The sequence below is a fragment of the Theropithecus gelada genome, chromosome 2 (assembly GCF_003255815.1).
Source record: "Theropithecus gelada isolate Dixy chromosome 2, Tgel_1.0, whole genome shotgun sequence".
Taxonomy (NCBI): domain Eukaryota; kingdom Metazoa; phylum Chordata; class Mammalia; order Primates; family Cercopithecidae; genus Theropithecus; species Theropithecus gelada.
Window position 1 is genome coordinate 46,585,314 of NC_037669.1, and position 17,430 is coordinate 46,602,743.

At 49.3% G+C, this 17,430-nt stretch overlaps 1 protein-coding gene across 4 annotated transcripts in view; it reads left to right on the forward strand.

The window, feature by feature from the left end:
* CHCHD6 (coiled-coil-helix-coiled-coil-helix domain containing 6) overlaps positions 1-17,430 on the forward strand; it is a 241,147-nt gene that overhangs the window by 178,138 nt on the left and 45,579 nt on the right. For all 4 annotated transcript variants that reach the window (XM_025377587.1, XM_025377588.1, XM_025377589.1 and 1 more), the window contains exon 6: positions 17,094-17,164. In XM_025377587.1, the coding sequence (XP_025233372.1) occupies positions 17,094-17,164 (71 nt within the window). The remainder of the gene's footprint in view (positions 1-17,093; positions 17,165-17,430) is intronic.

A 17,430-nucleotide genomic window follows, 5' to 3' on the forward strand; every position in this document is an offset into this window, starting at 1 on the left:
ACCGTTTTTCAGTTTGTCCCCCTAGGCCCTTTGGCTCCCCATTTGCTCTGCCTGGAATGGTCTTCCCTTCCCTGTCCCTTCCCTCCAGCTGCCTGGTACCTTATGGGCATGTACACCCCAGCATAGGAGCCCTCTGCATGTGGACAGTCCTGGGTTTTCTACCAAGTGGGATTGTGGCCCTAGATGAGTCTTTCATTCTCGGTCTCTGCCTGTGAAGTGGGGAACATGGAAACTCCCACAGGGTCGCCATGAGGACCACCCTGGTGCATGGAGAGGCCCCGCAAAACCTGTCTTGCGAATACTGTGCTCTGCTGATTGGCAGTGGCCTCCTTCTCTGTTACAGTTTTTACAGGCTCGGGCAGCTGTGGGTGGGGCCCTTCAGGTCCGCAGGACCCAGTGCAAGATCAGCACCCTGCCGCCAGCCCAGCTCACACCCCCTGGACTGTCCTTCCAAAGTCAGGCTGGGAATGAGGTCCCCATGCTCTTCCCCAGTAAAGCTGAACACTAAAACTTGGGAAAGTTTGTTTTGTTTTGCTATTTGCTTGCCCCTCTGGGCTTCCCTTTATTTCCCAGCTGGGAAGTCACCAGGAATAGACACAGTTACTTATTTACTGAGCACCTGAGTTGTGCCGGGCACGGCGCTGGACACGCATCTGGCCAGCTAGGGCACAGAGGAGATGTGGGGACTGGAAAGGAAAACAGGGAGATAAGGGGTTTTATATGGAATTATATTTTGGAATTGGTTAGAGGCATTGGTGGTGAATTAATTAATTAATTTACTTTTTAATTTTTTTGAGATGGATTTTTGCTCTTATTGCTGAGGCTGGAGTGCAGTGGTGCAATCTCAGCTCACTGCAACGTCTGCCTCCCAGGTTCAAGTGATTCTCCAGTCTCAGCCTCCCAAGTAGCTGGGATTATAAGCACCCGTCACCACGCCCAGCTAATTTTTGTATTTTTAGTAGAGATGGGGTTTCGCCATGTTGACCAGGCTGGTCTCAAACTCCTGACCTCAGATGATCTGCCCTCCTCAGCCTCCCAAAGTGCTGAGATTATGCACGTGACCCACCATGCCTGGCTGTGAATTTATTAAATGCCACTGAAATATTCACTTTAAAATGGTTAAATTTGTTATGTGAACTTCACCTCAGTAAATATTAAAAGGAGGAAATTGGTAAGATGGGAAGTAGTAAGTACATCAAATGTACATGTGTTGAGGGCCTGTGGGGCATTTGGTTCCCACAGGCAGTTAGACACAGAGGTGAGGCTCTGGGTGCCACCACTGACTCTGAGGGTCTCAGGCTAACATTGTTTTCTTCAGTGATGTCTAAAAGAGTAGACTATGTAGCTCAAGTTTACTGTAACTGCCTTTCTGTGCAGTGTTTGGTGGGATCTGATGACATTGTTCTGGGCCAGGTGGCTAAATGTTGAGATGCCCAGGTTGTGTGATAGGTTTAATTACCATATTGGAAAAATGCTAAGAAACACATCAACATTAACCCACAGAGTTTTCCTTATTCCTATCCTGGTCATTGTTTTGATTACGATTTAGATAAAGATGAAGAAACCTACTCATCAAATCTGCAAAATTTTCCAAAGCTTGGATGGGTAGTAAATGTGTTGAATGACCGTCAAAGACATTTGCAGTATTGGGCTGCCTGGAATCCATTTTCCTTTCTTCGGTGTCAGTATCTGAATTTTCGTTTGGAAACCTTCCTTTTCTATTGATATAGCCCATGCATTTCTGAGTGAGATGAACCCAGTGCTAATTCTAATGTGTTCTCCAAGTCACTGATGTTGATGTACATACACCATCCTCCTGTCTATCGTGGTTGCTTTAGATGACACAGCCCACCCAGAAGACAGAAGAGAAGTTTGGGGACCTGGGAGAAATAATCCCTTGGGCTTCAGAGAGCACAGCTCTTTTTTGATTTCATCCATTCACCTTTCCTGGTCTTGAGAGTGCCCTTCCATAGCGCATTGGAAAGGGACACTTTGTCCTCCTGCTGCAGCCCTCAGCAGGGCAACCGAGAGGAAAACCATGCTTAGCATGAACCTGACCTGAAGAAGGCAGAGCCAGGAGATGGAAATCACCAAATTTGTGGTGATCTCATCTAGCCACTTGATTTGTACAGCACCACTGGATGTTAAAGTTGTGAGAGCCAATAATTCCCTTGAGCTGATCAGACCACTTTGATTCTAGTTGTCTGTTACTTAAAACCAGCAGTGTCCTGATTGTCACAGTGGTAAGTCAGTCTCCCACAATCTCACCGGATCCTATTTGTTAAATTGTATGTTTTTAAATTTTTTTGTGTTGAAATTTGACAGGAAAAAGTATTGGGCTTTTTTGCTATGTCCCAGAAAACTCACTGTACATGTAGTGTGTAGCAACATGAACGGAAAAGACCTTGGGAGTTTTCCTTGACATTAAGCTCAGTGTGATATGGAGTTGGAGACCAGATCTTAACTCTAGCCTTTTTACTGCCTACCTCTATGTCCTGGGAAGATCAGTTGACTTTTCTGAGCCTGGCATGTATCGCCTGTCAAATGGAGTGACACCTACCTTTCCAGTGTTGTGAGAATCAGAGGAGATACTGTTTGTAAGTCACTCAGCTTTCTGCGTTAGGCCATTCTTGCATTGCTGTAAAGAAATACCTTTGGCCGGGCGCGGTGGCTCAAGCCTGTAATCCCAGCACTTTGGGAGGCCGAGACGGGCGGATCACGAGGTCAGGAGATCGAGACCATCCTGGTTAATATGGTGAAACCCCGTCTCTACTAAAAAGTACAAAAAAAAAAACTAGCCGGGCGTGGTGACGGGCGCCTGTAGTCCCAGCTACTTGGGAGGCTGAGGCAGGAGAATGGCGTGAACCCGGGAGGCAGAGCTTGTAGTGAGCTGAGATCTGGCCACTGCACTCCAGCCTGGGCGATAGAGCGAAACTCCGTCTCAAAAAAAAAAAAAAAAAAAAAAAAAAAAAAAAAAAAAAAAAAAAAAAAGAAATACCTGAGGCTGGGTAATTAATAAAGAAAAGAGGTTTAATTGGCTCACGGTTCTGCCGGCTGTACAGGAAGCACAGTGCTAGCATCTGTTTCTGGGAATACCTCGGGAAACTTCCAGTCATGGCAGAAGGCGAATGGGGAGTAGGTGTCTCACATGGCTGGAGCAGGAGCAAGAGAGAAGGAAGGGAGATGTGACACACTTTTTTTTTTTTTTTTTTTTTTTTTTAGACAGAGTTTCCCTCTTGTTGCCCAGGCTGAAGTGCAATGGTGCGATCTCAGCTCACTGCAAACTCTGCCTCCCAGGTTCAAGTGATTCTCCTGCCTCAGCCTCCCAAATAGCTGGGATTACAGGCATGTGCCACCACGCCTGGCTAATTTTGTATTTTTAGCAGAGACGGGGTTTCTCCATGTTGGTCAGGCTGGTCTTGAACACCCGAACTCAGGTGATCCGCCCATCTCAGCCTCCCAGAGTGCTGGGATTACAGGTGTGAGCCATGACGTCTGGCCAGGTGCGACACACTTTTAAAAAACTGGATCTTGCCTGACCTCACTCATCACCAAGGGGATGGCACTAAGCCATTCATGGGGGATCTACCTTCATGATGCAAACAGGCCCCAGGCCCCACCTCCAACACTGGGGAGATGTTGACATGATATTTGGCAGCGACAGAGATCTGAACTGTATCACCAGCACAGCACTTGGCACAGAGCAGGTGCTGAAACAGCTTCACAGGGGCAAGTGGTGATGCATACCATCAGCTTCAAGAAGGAAAAGGCTAACTCTGACTAACTTACTGGCTAAGAAACGTGTAACAGGAGACCCAGGGTGGTGTAGCCTACATGGTCGGCTTCACCCATAAACTGCTCATTTCTCTGACTCTTAGTTTTGCCCTCCTCTGACGGGAGACGCTGTCTGTGTCTCAGAATTCCTGGCAGTCGTCCTAAGTTTCACTCATCCTGACTGGACCACCTTAGTTACTCATCAGTCCTGTGGCCAGGGCACTGGAATGCACTAGTTGGCCTGACCTCAGTCGCATCCTGCCACCTGTGGATCGGGGGCTGTAGTCCACTTCCCTAGAAGTACATGGATTCCCCATGGGAAATGGGAGCTATCAGAAAGGGAGAAAAGGAATGGATGCTAAAGAGGCCACCAACAGGAATTGACTCAAATGGAACCATCCAAATGCAGTCTAAGACTGTGTCTCTGAAAGTATAATACGTATGAGAAAGTCCTACTCAGACTACATCTTAGATTTATATTTCATTCTGGAACATAGATCAGTTGAGGCTCTTTTCAAAGAGTGCAAGCAGGATTTGGGGAACATTTGAAATTATGCCATGTGAGGAAGGGTGGTGCTAGTAAGAGAAGACTCAACAGCGTCATGATAACTAGAGGGTCACGGTTCTCCTGTGTGACCACATGTGTGAAAGTGGTGCCAGTAGCCACTGTCACTCATTGAGTGCTTGTTGCACTGCCCGGCATTGTACTCAGCTTTCCCCCTGCATTGTCTAATCCTTTAGTATTCCTCTGAGGGAGGGACCAGATCTACTAGATAGCTACTCCTACTGCCCTCATTTGTTAGATGAGGAAACAGGAACACGCAGGTTAAGTAATTCGTCCTAAGGCATAAAACTAGTGAGTGGAGAACCCAGGATTTAAACTCAGGTCTCCAGTTTAAATTCCAGATTCCCTGACCTTACAACAATGATTCTCAACATCAGCTGCACATTAGAATATCTTGGGAGAGCTTCTGTAAGATACTGATGCCTAAGGCCCACCCTAGACCAGTAATCAGGGTCTCTGTGGTGTGGGGTGGGCTCAGGCAGAACGTGTAACAGTGGCTCAGGTATTTGCCAGTGCACAGCCAGGGTTGGGGACCACTGGCCTAGAGTCAAGGGCCACAGCATGGCTGCCTTCTAGAGCCCAGTGGGAACTGCAGATACATGAAGGATAGAAGGACTATTAGGAAGAGGAGAGCAAGACCCAACCAAGGGCATTCATATTTTTAAAAAATCAACGTAGGCTGGGTGTGGTGGCTCAAGCCTGTAATCCCAGCACTTTGGGAGGCTGAGGTGGGTGGATCACGAGGTCAGGAGATCGAGACCATCCTGGCTAACACGGTGAAACCCCGTCTCTACTAAAAATACAAAAAAATTAGCTGGGCGAGGTGGCAGGTGCCTGTAGTCCCAGCTACTCAGGAGGCTGAGGCAGGAGAATGGCGTGAACCCAGGAGGCAGAGGTTGCAGTGAGCTGAGATCATGCCACTGCACTCCAGCATGGGCGACAGAGCAAGACTGTGTCTTAAAAAAAAAAAAAAAAATCAATGTAGTGCTTGGAACCAAGACCCCTAGAGGCCTCCCTTCTGCACACCCAGTGCTCCTCAGAGCTCACACACGTGAACCACCTGCAGGCTTGTAAAGAGCAGGTGTGGAGAAGGGTCTGAGAGATTCTGCATTTCCAACAGGCTTCCTGGCCATGTTGGTGCTGCTGGCACGGAAGACATCTTTTGAGTAGCAAGGCTGTATACTGCCATACTGCCGACGACTGAACAGGCAGAGATTAAGTCAGGAGTCCGTGGTGAGTTCCCTGCGAAGGAAGGTCAGGAGGCATGCTTGTAGCTGCCTGCCTGGGGGCACGGCCATCTCCTCGGGGTATTCTGAGGGGAACTGGGGCCTGCTCTCAGGAGTGTGGCTGGCCGCTGTCAGGAGGGCTGAGCATCTCCAACACTGAGAAACGCTGAGTGCAGTGCCTTGTCCAGCCTTCCCTCCGCACTCCACCTGAAAGCGGAACTCTAGGATCAACACAAAGAGCAGAAGCATCTGTTAATGCCTGCTTGGCCCAAATGCACAGTGTCTGTAGATCTGAGGCAGAGAACCACCCCCGCCTTCAGTCTGAGCAGCCGCACTGGATCCTCAGGGCATAACGTCCCTTAACCCTGGAATTCCCTCCCAACCTTGGATTTCCCAGATTTTGGGTTGTCCTTGGATTTTTTTACTCTTCTACTCTGTTGCAGAGAATCGTAGCAATCCACAACTGTCAAGACCCTGTACAATCTTATTCAGGGGTCAGATCGCTAGTAAGTAGCAGAATCAGAATTAAAATTCGTGTCCCTTGATTTTTTAAAAAATGTCTTGTGCTGTGCATTTTGTTTTCAAACTCTTTAGATATTCATTTAGTCGAGTATGTTTTTGCAAATGTAAAAACCAACCACCCAGCAGCACCAAGGCATGGCTGGCTGCCTAGCCTTTGTGCAGATAGTGGTGCCACCCAGCTGGATGGCCCTGCCTCCTCCCACACCCTGCCAGTGGAGTGATTATGGCAGTAGATTTCCTTGTTGATCCTGTTTACTCCAAGCACACTGTGGCATTCCCTCCTTGTCTGCCCTCACATGGCTTCTGTCCCAGGTTAAATGCTGTTCTGTACTTTGCAGCCATTTGAAGCTCTCTACCTTCCTTTCTACTTTAACACCCTCTCCCTGGCCTCAGGTTGGCTCCAGGGGATCCCATCCTCATCTGCAGGCCCTGGGTCTAGGTAGGATGAGATTTACCTTTCACATACCATAGCATAATTTTAAAAATTTGTTTTTATACATCACTTTAAATGGGACTTTGATCTTGTGCCTTTAACTGTTGATCAGGCATTTCTTCCATGAAGTTTTTCTTGAATAATCCCATTCCTCTGAACACTTTTTCTGTTATCTTTTATACCAAAACACAAACCCTTCCCTCATACTGTCTCCTACAGGGACAGTGTCACAGAGCTGCCTCTCACCCCTGGTTAGTCCCTCCTCTTACAAATCACTGGATAGATTTGGTTAGCCCTGTAGTCTTCAAAAATTCCTGTGTGTGCCCTTTCCAGGAAACTATAGGCTAAAGTCCCTTGTATGTGTCTCCTCTGGGGCTCCCCTGCCAAAGTCCACCAAAGAGGTGGGTCATTCCCACTCAAACACTTGTCTTGGCCACTTGCAGTGAAAAATATCTCTGGGATGACACTCAGCACTCCCCCAAAGGCTGATGGCTGCTGTTTAGTATTCAGTGTGAATCACCTTGTTAAAAAGCCTGTGCGGCTATTGCTAATTAACACAGCTTTATGCTTATCTGTTGCTCTACTCTTTGCAAAGTCTCTGTGTGTGTGTGTGTGTGTATACATACATATATACACACAACTACATACAGCAGCAGCATATGCACACCCCAGTAATGACTGAAATGATAGATTCAGCCACAGACCCAGAAGAGGCATGGTCTAGAACACTCGGCTGTAAGCCTTGGACTCCGCATCATGGCACCAACAGAGAGAGAGTGACATAGAGGGATCTTTTCTCTTCCTTCTCACGAATGCCAGTATTTCTGGGAGGGTCTCACCTAAAGCCACTCTCACTAACACTCTAATTAGCAGTTCACACTGTAGCAAGGTTTAGATGGCAGCCAGCCAGCTGTGTTAAGAAATAGGACATGGAATAGATGTCCTAGAACGAGGTGCCTAGAAGGAGAAGGGTAGGGTGCCCTGGTGGAGGAGGGAAGGGGCTTGAGCTAGGATGTGAGGTATTGAGGCATGGCTTTTAGGACTGCCCCTGCTGCCTCCAGGAGGCTAGGCCGGGGGCGGGAGCAGTGGACTTGACTACCTTAAGGTAGAGGTGATGAGGGCAGAGCAGTCTGGAATGTGTCACATCCAGAATGAGCCAAGAAACAGCGCCTTCATTCATATTTCAAGCAGGCATCTGTCAGACCCATGGTTGGCCAAGCATTAAGCCATCAAGGTAAAAAACTGACTCTGAGCCCATTCGGGTCCCAGTCTAAGCCGGGGAGACAGGCATGTCAGCAGATGATTGCAGTGGAAAATGCCACTGAAAAGTGTCTTGGTACAGCACACTGGGAAGGAAATGATTAGTTTTGCCTGGGAGAAGAATGACATTGTTCAGCAGAGATGACCTGGTTGTTGGGTCTCAAAGCATGAACAGGAGTTTCTCGGGTAGACAGGGAAGAATTAGCAGAGGAAAGAACATCTAGAACATCATGGCGGCTTGGAAACAGCAAGGCATTGTAGGAGAAGTGCAGCGCCTATGGGGACAGTGCCAAGATTATTTACCAGAGAGGGCCCGACCTCACAGGGGGCGTCTTGGATGTCATGCTGCAGGCAAGGGGAACCGTGCAAGTTCTCAGCTGAGAGCTGTAGAGGAGGGTTGTCCCTATAGCCGCAGTCAGGGGATGGAGCAGCAGGGTGGCCAGGATGGGGGTTATGTGAGATGCATCCTTGTGTTTGTCCACTCATAAGATGATAAAGACTGAATGAAAGCAGTGACAGGGAACAGAAAAGGAAGGAGTCAGGTAACAAGCAAGGAGACAGGGTTCTCTGAATTTGGTTGCAGCCTGAGATAGGGACCCATGGGATAGGAAGCAGTGGTGAATGACAGGTAGCCCTCCAGGAGCTGGATAGCTAGTGGTATTCAGTACTTTAAGAACTGCAGGAATCAGGGACATGATGCGAGAACCAAGGGACGAGGGCATGTAACAGGAGAGTTCTGGAAAGAGAATGACTGGCAGAGGGAAAGAGGAAATATGAGTGGGATCAGATCATTGATGGAGCACAGTTCTGATGAGGGCCAAGCCTTCCTGAGTAGACGCTGCACAGACGCCATCAGATCTGCGTCTTAGACTCCAGCCCGTCCTCAGCACCTCACTCCCACTCCAGCTGCTATCTTGACTTCCCCACCCATTGTCTCCTCTATGTTTAAAACTTAGCAGGTCCAAGCCTGTGGTGTTGTCTCATTCTGAACTGCCACTAGTGGAGATGGTGTTCCACACTCCCTCAGCTAATGACCCACCCATCTCTCTGGGCCAGTGCAGCCGACTCCGGGCTTCCAGGCTGACGGCCGCTTCCACTCTTTCTTCCCAGTCAACACCATTACATGGCAGCCAGCAGTCCTTCCAGAATGGACATCAGATGGGGTCTTTTCCCTGATTAAGCCCAGTGGCTCCCTACCAACTCTGGAACGGGCTCTGTGGCTTGAGGCCCAACCCTACTGGCCCTCCCTGCATCTGTGCCTCACGCCCTCCAACACCTTCTGACTGCACTCATCTTGCTGCTTTACACTGGGCCTAGTCTCATCCCAGACTTTTCCCAGTCTTGACTTACTTCTCTTGTTCACATTATTCAGACTTCTGCCCAGTGTCAGCCGGGGGTGCAGGAGGGAGAAGCCTTCCCTAGCCAATCATTTAAAACAATACCCCTACCTTGTTGCTCCTTTTCACTTTATTTAGCCTGCTGTGGTTTTGTTTTTTTTCCCCTCCATATCCAAAGTGTTGGCTCTGTGAAGTCAAGGACTTCACCTCTCTTGGTTCCTGCTGTGCTCAGTCTGTTTGCATTCATTATTCACTGGATCTTCAGCACTCCTGAAAGCTAGGTAGACATTTTTCTCCCTGGACCAATGAAGAGGCACATTCAGGGAAGGGGGAGTCATCATCCATGTCACAGTAGATGCTGGAACAAAGAACCCAGATGGCTGGTGGGCATCTCTTCTGAGGGTGCAGGGGCCATGGGTGTGGACAGAGGCATGCCTGGCCCTGGTGGAAAGTGCTGGGGGTATGTATGCCCAGCGGCAGCTGCTATTGTCTCTTGGGTGGAAATGAAGTCATCTGACGATGGGAATTCAGAGGTAACTGGTAGAGTTGAGATAGCTAAGAAGGGGAATGGGCAAAGACGCCAGCCTAGGGTCTCAGGAATTACAAGTTGCATGGAAGGTTCACTTGACTTTGCATTGACTCTAGTCAAGGCAGATCTCTGAATCTCTTCAGGGTCTGTGCACACTTGTTTTGGGTAAGTGAAGAGCAAGTCAGGAAAGAGGGGTCTCCCTCTCCAGATGACAGCACAGTAGGGCATAGCCGACTAGCCTCGTAAGTTTGCCAAGTACCAGATATGCAGCCACTTAACAAAATTAAAATTCTCATTCATTCATTCATTGGATGGGTAGCTGACTGCATGTCCTGAGCTTTTAATTTTTTATATTGATTATTTGGACCTTTTTAAAAAGACTTGTGTTCATTTCTCACTTATTTGTGGTTTTTACTATTTTCACATCAGAAACTCTTTCTCCGAATCCTGAATGTGTTTATTTTCTTCACTTCCCTTAAAATGTAGCGTTCCTGTGAATTTTGAGAAGCTTTGGATAATTAGGCTGTTAAGTTCCAAATCTCACCAGATGACCAGCGTTTGGCCATGTTGACAGCATCTTGGCATAGGGCTCTCCTGTCTTCAATCTGTTCCTCTCAGATTTCTGGGATTTACTTGCATTGTCAATGCTTGGCCCTTTTCCCACCTGCACTAATTTTGCTGGGAATCTCTCCCCTGCTTTGGGCAGCAGGATCCTAGGCTGCACATTTTTCTACATGGAACCATGTGCTGGCATCTGCATGGCCTTTGGTTTGTTATTTTTCTTCCCAAGGGACAGCTCGGTAGAATAGAAGGCTTGACACTGTGTGGAAAGCCACCAGGCCTGTCCTCGGATCCTGTTGTTTTGCTTGAAGTTTTGACACCCAGAGTAGGACCCTTTGCCTTGCTGAACCTCGGTTTCTTCATCTGTCAAAGGGGTGGTATTTCTTACCGTGAAATACTGCTTTTAGCTTGCCAGGAATTGACCTGTTGGAAAGTCTCTGCTTCAGTGCCTGGCCTGAGGAGGGCTGTCGAACCTTATGAGTGGACATATCACTGTTTGACTGAAGTTTTGAATACATTGCTAGCGGGAGCAGAGCACAGTCCGTGACTGTTGGCTCCTGCATTCTCCCAAAGCATTTGGAGAAATGTTCTCACTTTGTGGGAAAGGTTCCAGGTTCCTGATTCTCACTCCCTCCCACCCATCTTGGCCCCACCCTCAGCCTCCTCTGTGCTTTGGTCGGATTCTGTGCTACCCTCAGCTGGCTTCCACTCCAGCCTGTCAGCTCCCCTAGAGCAGGGCCTCCTGGCACAGAGTGGGAATAGTGGGAATCAGCAAACTTTCTTGATTGACTCTATAAATGACTAGGTCCTGATCATCTTTTCGGATATTCTCAAGTGTGATCATCTTCTCAGATTTTCTGTAGTGGTTCTGACCCCTATGTCCATTTACTCAACTTTATATTGAGGGCTTGCTGTCTGCCAGGCACTGTTATAGGCTCTGGGGATAGGTTAGTGAACAAAACAAGCTAAAGTCCCTATCTGTGTGGAGTTTACATCCCCAAGGAGACTTCACTCTTCTGATACTCTCAGATCTCTCTTGCAAATATATATTATACTTGGTTGGTTTTTATGCATTTGAGTAGGAGAGGTTTAGTTATTAAAACATGTATTGAATATTTACTTTGTGCCAGGCACTGTTCTAAGCATTTTATACGCATTTTCATTCGATTCCCACAAAACTGCAGAAAGGAAGTTCTGTCGTTGTCATTTTACAGATAAGAAGCTGAAGAAACAGACCCAGAGGTCTTGACCCTTGCCTGTGGTTACACACCCGGAAGAGGTGGGTCCTGACCCTGCACAGGCGGTCTGACCATGGCATGCACACGTTGCTGCTGCCCTGTGCTGCCGCTCTGTTCTTGGACTGCTCCTGAGACCTTGGTTCTTTCTTTGCTATTAGACGTAAATCCTCAAGTGTTATGACCCTTTTAGGCTCCTTCTCTCCTATGGCGCCCAGCATAGCCTGTGCACACCGTAGGCTGTGAATGACTGCTCTTAACTCGGGAGGTGGGTGGGGGGTGTCTTTCGGGGCTCCAGTCCAAAAGTTGCTCTCCCCAGCCTCCACAGATTAGACTCTGTTGTCTTCACATCTGTGATTACACACACCTTAATGCACTGGTCCCATGCTGCTCTATAGTTATGGGGGTTCCCCTCAGACCTCTGGGCCCCATGTCCTTCTTCCTCCCGCCCCGCACCTGGATTCTGGCTTTGGGGCAGGGGCTGCCGGATGATCTCTTCTGCTCAGACATATTTTATCATCTTCTCCTTCCTGGACTCCTCACCATGCTTCCCTCACCCTCACCCTTGCTTTTGATCTCACAGATCCAGGCCCTTGGAGAAATCAGACAGTATGAAATATGAAAACTGCACGGGAAGTAATTGAAGAAACACTGTGACTTTGGAAACCCATGGAGATAACACTCACACCTTCTTACTCACGTTATTTAATTTTTAATGGCAGATTTAATTAATGGAGGCCAGGCCTCCTGCTTTCAGATGTGCATGTGGGGCAGCTGGAGGAGGAGGAGGGGCAGCTGTTTACAGGGCAGAGGAAAAGACTGCAAATTTGGGAAACGAAAGAGTCTGACGGGAAAGAAAATCACCCAGAAATAATAGTCCCTGGTCACTGGGTGCTAGTTAATGTGCGAGAATTCGGTAGAGTGCACTTCAGAGAAGTTTCCCAGTGTCTCTCAGTGGGCAGCAGGGCTCCTTTACAGGCACAGTCACACTGCCTTCCCAGGCACTGTGCTGCAGGGTTCCAGGAGCTCTCTAGAACTGATGGCCTAGCCAGGGAGAACTGGACGCCATCGTCCACACAGCTGCCAGAATGTTCTTTTAAAAACACAAATCAGCTGGGCACAGTAGGTCACACCTATAATCCCAACACTTTGGGAGGCCAAGGCAGGCAGATCACTTGAGCCCAGGAGTTTGAGACCAGCCTGGCCAACATGGCGAAACCCCCTCTCTATAAAAAATACAAAAATTAGCTGGGCAGGATGGTGCATGCCTGTGGTCCCAGCTACTGGGGTGGCTCTGAGGTGGAGATAGCTTGAGCCCAGAGGTCGAGGTTACAGTGGGCTATGATCAACCACGGCACTCCAGCCAGGAGTGAGGCCCTGCCTCAGGGAAAAAAATCTTCCCTGCCCCTCCATCACTGAGAAAGGAAAGCCTTCTTCACCCTCATTGCCCATGAGGTGCAGTCCAAGCTTTTCAGCCTACAGCTGGTGTCCTCCACGTCCCCTTCTGGCCATTGCCCTGTGCCTCTGCAGCAGCAGTGGCGTCTCTTGCCCCATACACAGCCCTGTGGCAGCCCCAGGCTCCTCGCACTACTGCCTGTGTTCAGGAGACCTCCCTCTCATTTGGCTCATTTCTGCTCATCCTTTAAAATTCATTAAAATGGATATACCCTTTGACCCAAGAATTTGACTTCTACAATGTTCCCTACGGATATACTTAGGCACCAAGTTCTAGATGCCAAGATGTTCCTCTTAGCTTTGTTTATAATAGTAGAAGACTAGAAACGACCTCTGTACAAGGATGGGTAGCTGCTTGACTGATACTCAAGGGATGATACTACAAAGTATTCATTCCTACTACTAAGTGCTGGTCAGCCAGAGTGGGTGAGGTCTCTGAGGATCAGTGGAAAGATGAGGTGTGGCACGTTGTGTCTGCTGCAGTCCAGTGAGCATCAGGAACAAGTGGGGCACGTGTGTGCTCACACACACTGAGGGCTGAGTCCAGACTGGCCAAGAGGCTCACTGTTCACTGCATACCCTCCATGCTTTCCACTTTTGTTTTTTAAAACCATATGTAAGTACTTTTCAAAAACATTCTTTAGTGTAAATAAAAAAGATTAAGCCTCAGTTAGGTATTGGCTCCCAGGAAGTCAGTCTGACCCATGGTTTCTGCCAGGCTGTCCTTTCAGGTGCCCCACAGCACCTGGGATGACTGGCTGAGTGCCCCGTTGTAATTATGATGCCACCATCTCAGAGCTCCACGAGGCCAGGGAGCAAGCCACACTTGTCTCAGAACCCTCTGGCACTTGGCGTGTTCTCAGTATGCACGTTGGTAGTGTCCAGTCCTTCTAGATGCCCTGACCTGGTGATTGGTTGAGGAGTCCACAGAGTGCCCTGCCTCCCCAGAAGAGGGAGTCTGGGTCCAGCAGCCTTGGAAAGGCCTGATGGATGAGCAGCTTTGTGAACACAGGAAGCCGGCTCGGTACTCCCGAGTTGTGAACCGGAGACCTTCGAGTGCCAAGGGAGCTGCGGTTGTGAGGACATCCGTCCCTGTAGGTCTGCTCAGGCAGATTAGATGAGGAGGGTAGGCAGGTTAGGACAGGACAGGATGGGGAATTTCTCTGAGTCATTCTGAGGAACAATAGAGGAAGCTGCAGCGGGGTAATCACCGCCACTTCTTGGCCTGTGGGTACTTCCTGTGACAAATCAAGTTGACCACATGTTCAAACTGAGCTTGCAGTCAAACCCAAGCGCTATCCAAATTCACCAAAGCCAGGCTATTTCTGGCAGTATGGCATCTTGAACATAGTCTCTGAGTGTCTCCTGAAGCCCACAGCGGGCCGAGCCCATCTGGGTCAAGGATTCGCTCTCTGAGAAGGTCGGCAACAGGTGCCTGGGCCTGCAGGACGGTGACCTGACACTCAGGAGTCCTGTGGGCACAGCCATAGGAAGAGGGGTTTGGCTCAAAGAGAAGGCCTGAGCCATGAGGTTGTTTTGTGGGAAAGGAAGTAGGCCAGGATGAATTGTGGGGGGCGGGGCTTAGGATGAGGCATATTTTAGCTCTGCAAAATTCAGTGGCTGTGGTGGGCTGAGGTGGGTGCTGTGTGCCAAACTGTCTCTCCGCTAACTGCAGGCTGGGTAATACCCTGTGTTGCTGTTAAGAGAAGTGACTTACCCAAAAAACACCACCAGCATATGCCAAAGCACAAATCAAAATGTGGGTCTGTGGTCCATGCCGTCTCCTGATGAGGTCTCATGAAGGGGAACTTCAGACGGAGCTAAGCAATCCCCACCCAGGCTGTGGCGGAAGGGCGTTTGCATGGAGTGGGAGGGAGGCCCGAAGTTGTTATGTCTCTGTCCCTATCGCCTTGCCCAGGACAGGCAGTGCTGGTGAATACTAGACTGGTCGAGGTGAAGACATAATCTCTCGTTTGAATGTGAGGGCTCTAGAGAGAACACTGGAGCCACCTTGCTGGGCATTTTGGCAGCAGCTGGCTGTGGTGGGAGGAGAACCTGTATTTACTTTGTGCCTGCTGTGTGCCGGGAGGGTTGGCATTTCCCAGCTGGCATTCCTGGTAGCCATAGAAGGAGGCATCCATTATCTCCTTGGTTCAGAAGCGAGGAGCAACAAGGTGACTTGCCTAAGCTCACCAGGCAGTGGAGGGTGAAAGGCCCAGAAGTGGCCCCCAGGCCTCCCTGACTCCCCCAGCCCAGCCCAGGTCAGAATGCCAGCACCTGGTGTTTCTTCCTCATCCCGTGAGCCAAGTGCTCTTCCCCAGGGGCTCACCTTCCACATTTGCCTCCCAGTCAGCATTTCTCTGAGGCCACAATGCAGCAGGGGAGTCCTTGGGGTAAGACTAAAGGGGGGGCCTGGTTTCCATCTGGACCTGCCTTCCATGCCCTATGGCCTTAGAGGTGGGGGTCCATCCCTGCCTCAGTTACCTTCCATGCAGAAGGCTGAGGGAGTCCATGGTGCACAGGAAGTGCTTTCCCTGAGTGACTCTGCCCCTGCGCACCTCTCACTTCCTGTCTGCCCAGCTTCAGCCAGGCTAGCTGTGTGCCTAGTGGGCAGAGAGAGCCAAGCTGAAGTCCTACAAATGTGCAAGGCAATGCAGCTTAAAGTTCCTTCACTGCCACACAGGCGTGTTTCAGGGACTAACTGATCTGTGCCTGCAGTAGGTACCTGAGGCCTGAAGCTCCCATTTGCTCATCTGTAGAACAGGGATAATCATGAGCTTTTTTTTTTTTTTTGGAGTTTCACTCTTGTTGCCCAGGCTGAAGTGCAGTGGCAGTCTCGGCTCACTGTAACCTCTGCCTCCCAGGTTCAAGCGATTCTCATGCCTCAGCCTCCCAAGTAGCTGGGATTACAGGCGCCCACCACCACACCCAGCTAATTTTTTATTTTTAGTAGAGATGAGGTTTTGCCATGTTGGCCAGGCTGGTCTTGAACTCCTGACCTCAGGTGATCCACCCACTTCAGCCTCCCAAAGTGCCCATGTGAGGCTTTGAGGAGTAGATGTGGTTGTGTCTGCAAAAGATCTGACCTCAAGCCAACTCCACGTGACATCTGCTGCGCCTTCCTCACCCGCACTGGGGAGGTCTAACCACGGGCCCTGCCCCACCTCAGGTTGTTTCATTTCTGAAACTGCTTCCTCATGAGTCAGCCCAAGGCTGGCCTTCTCCCTGCTGCCTACACGTCCATGTGTGGGCTTCACCACACTCCCACCTGGAGCACGGCAGGAGGCTGCTAGCATATGTGTTAATGTCCGTCTCCCCTCAGAACATGCGAAGGTGCTGGAGCTTCACAAAGAAAGGAAGGTGTGGGCCTGGGCCTTTGTGGCCTGGAGCAGCTCGCCTCTGAGGCACAACAAAGTTCCATAACCTACCCACAGCCACATGGTGGTGGCACCAGGACTTAGACCCAGCTGTGTTTTGCCCCCAGGCCTGGGCCTTCCCTCCACAAACCTGGGTCTGTAGGTGCACATGTACTGGGTGATCTCAGGACAAATTAAGTGTGTGCCTGTGGATGCTCCCCTCAACAATCTAGACAGATGGTTCCTGTTCCAGTGAGTAGGGTGGTCAGGGTAGGCAGCACAGTGTGTCCCAGACTGGGAATCCAGACACCTGGGTTGTAGTCCTGACACTGCCCCATTGCTCTGTGACTTTGGACAAGTCATTTCACCTCTCTGGGAAGGAAAGTCTACCTGTAAAATAGGGGTTGGACCAGATCAAGACTGAGCAATTTTTTTCTTTAAAGATAGTAAGTATTTTAAGCTTTGTAGGCCATGTAGTCTCTATCATAGCTGTAGCACAGAAGCAGCCACAGACAATACGTGAACAAATGAGCGTGGCTGTGTGCCCGTAAAACCTTATTCACAAAAACAGGTGGCAGGCCGGATTTTGCTCGTGAATCGTGGTTTGCTAACCCCTGAGCTAGAGGGTCTCATAATGCACTTGCAGCCATTGCTACTCTAGGATTCTGTAGCAGCAGCCATGTGTGGTGGAGCTGGAACCCAAGCTGTGGATTAATCACCAGTCGGCTTTGATGCCGGTCAAGAAATTAGCATCTGTCAATTTCTAATGTGGTTGCATCCTATGAGGGAGCAGAGGGAAATTTCAGTCTTTGGTAACCAGTTCTGTTTTTCTCCTTGTAGAATGCTGAGATGTATCAACTGTCTTCACAGCAATTCCATGAGGCAGCTTCGAAGATGGAGAGCACAATAAAGTAAGAATATGTTTATTATTCTTTGTAAACTTGGCCCACATTTGTAAAAATTCCCACATGTGGCTAGAAACCTGCCACCACCTGCCTAATTTCAAGTTTCCCTAATAATACACACAACCATCTGTTCCTCAGCTCTCTCACCTGGATCTGAGGTAGCCATTGGTCATCTGTAATTGGCCAAATTAGCACTCAGTTCTTATCTAGCTCCTTGGCAAATTGGATTGGGGCTGAGGTAGACTTGCAGAGTTATTTTCAGGGCCCAGTGT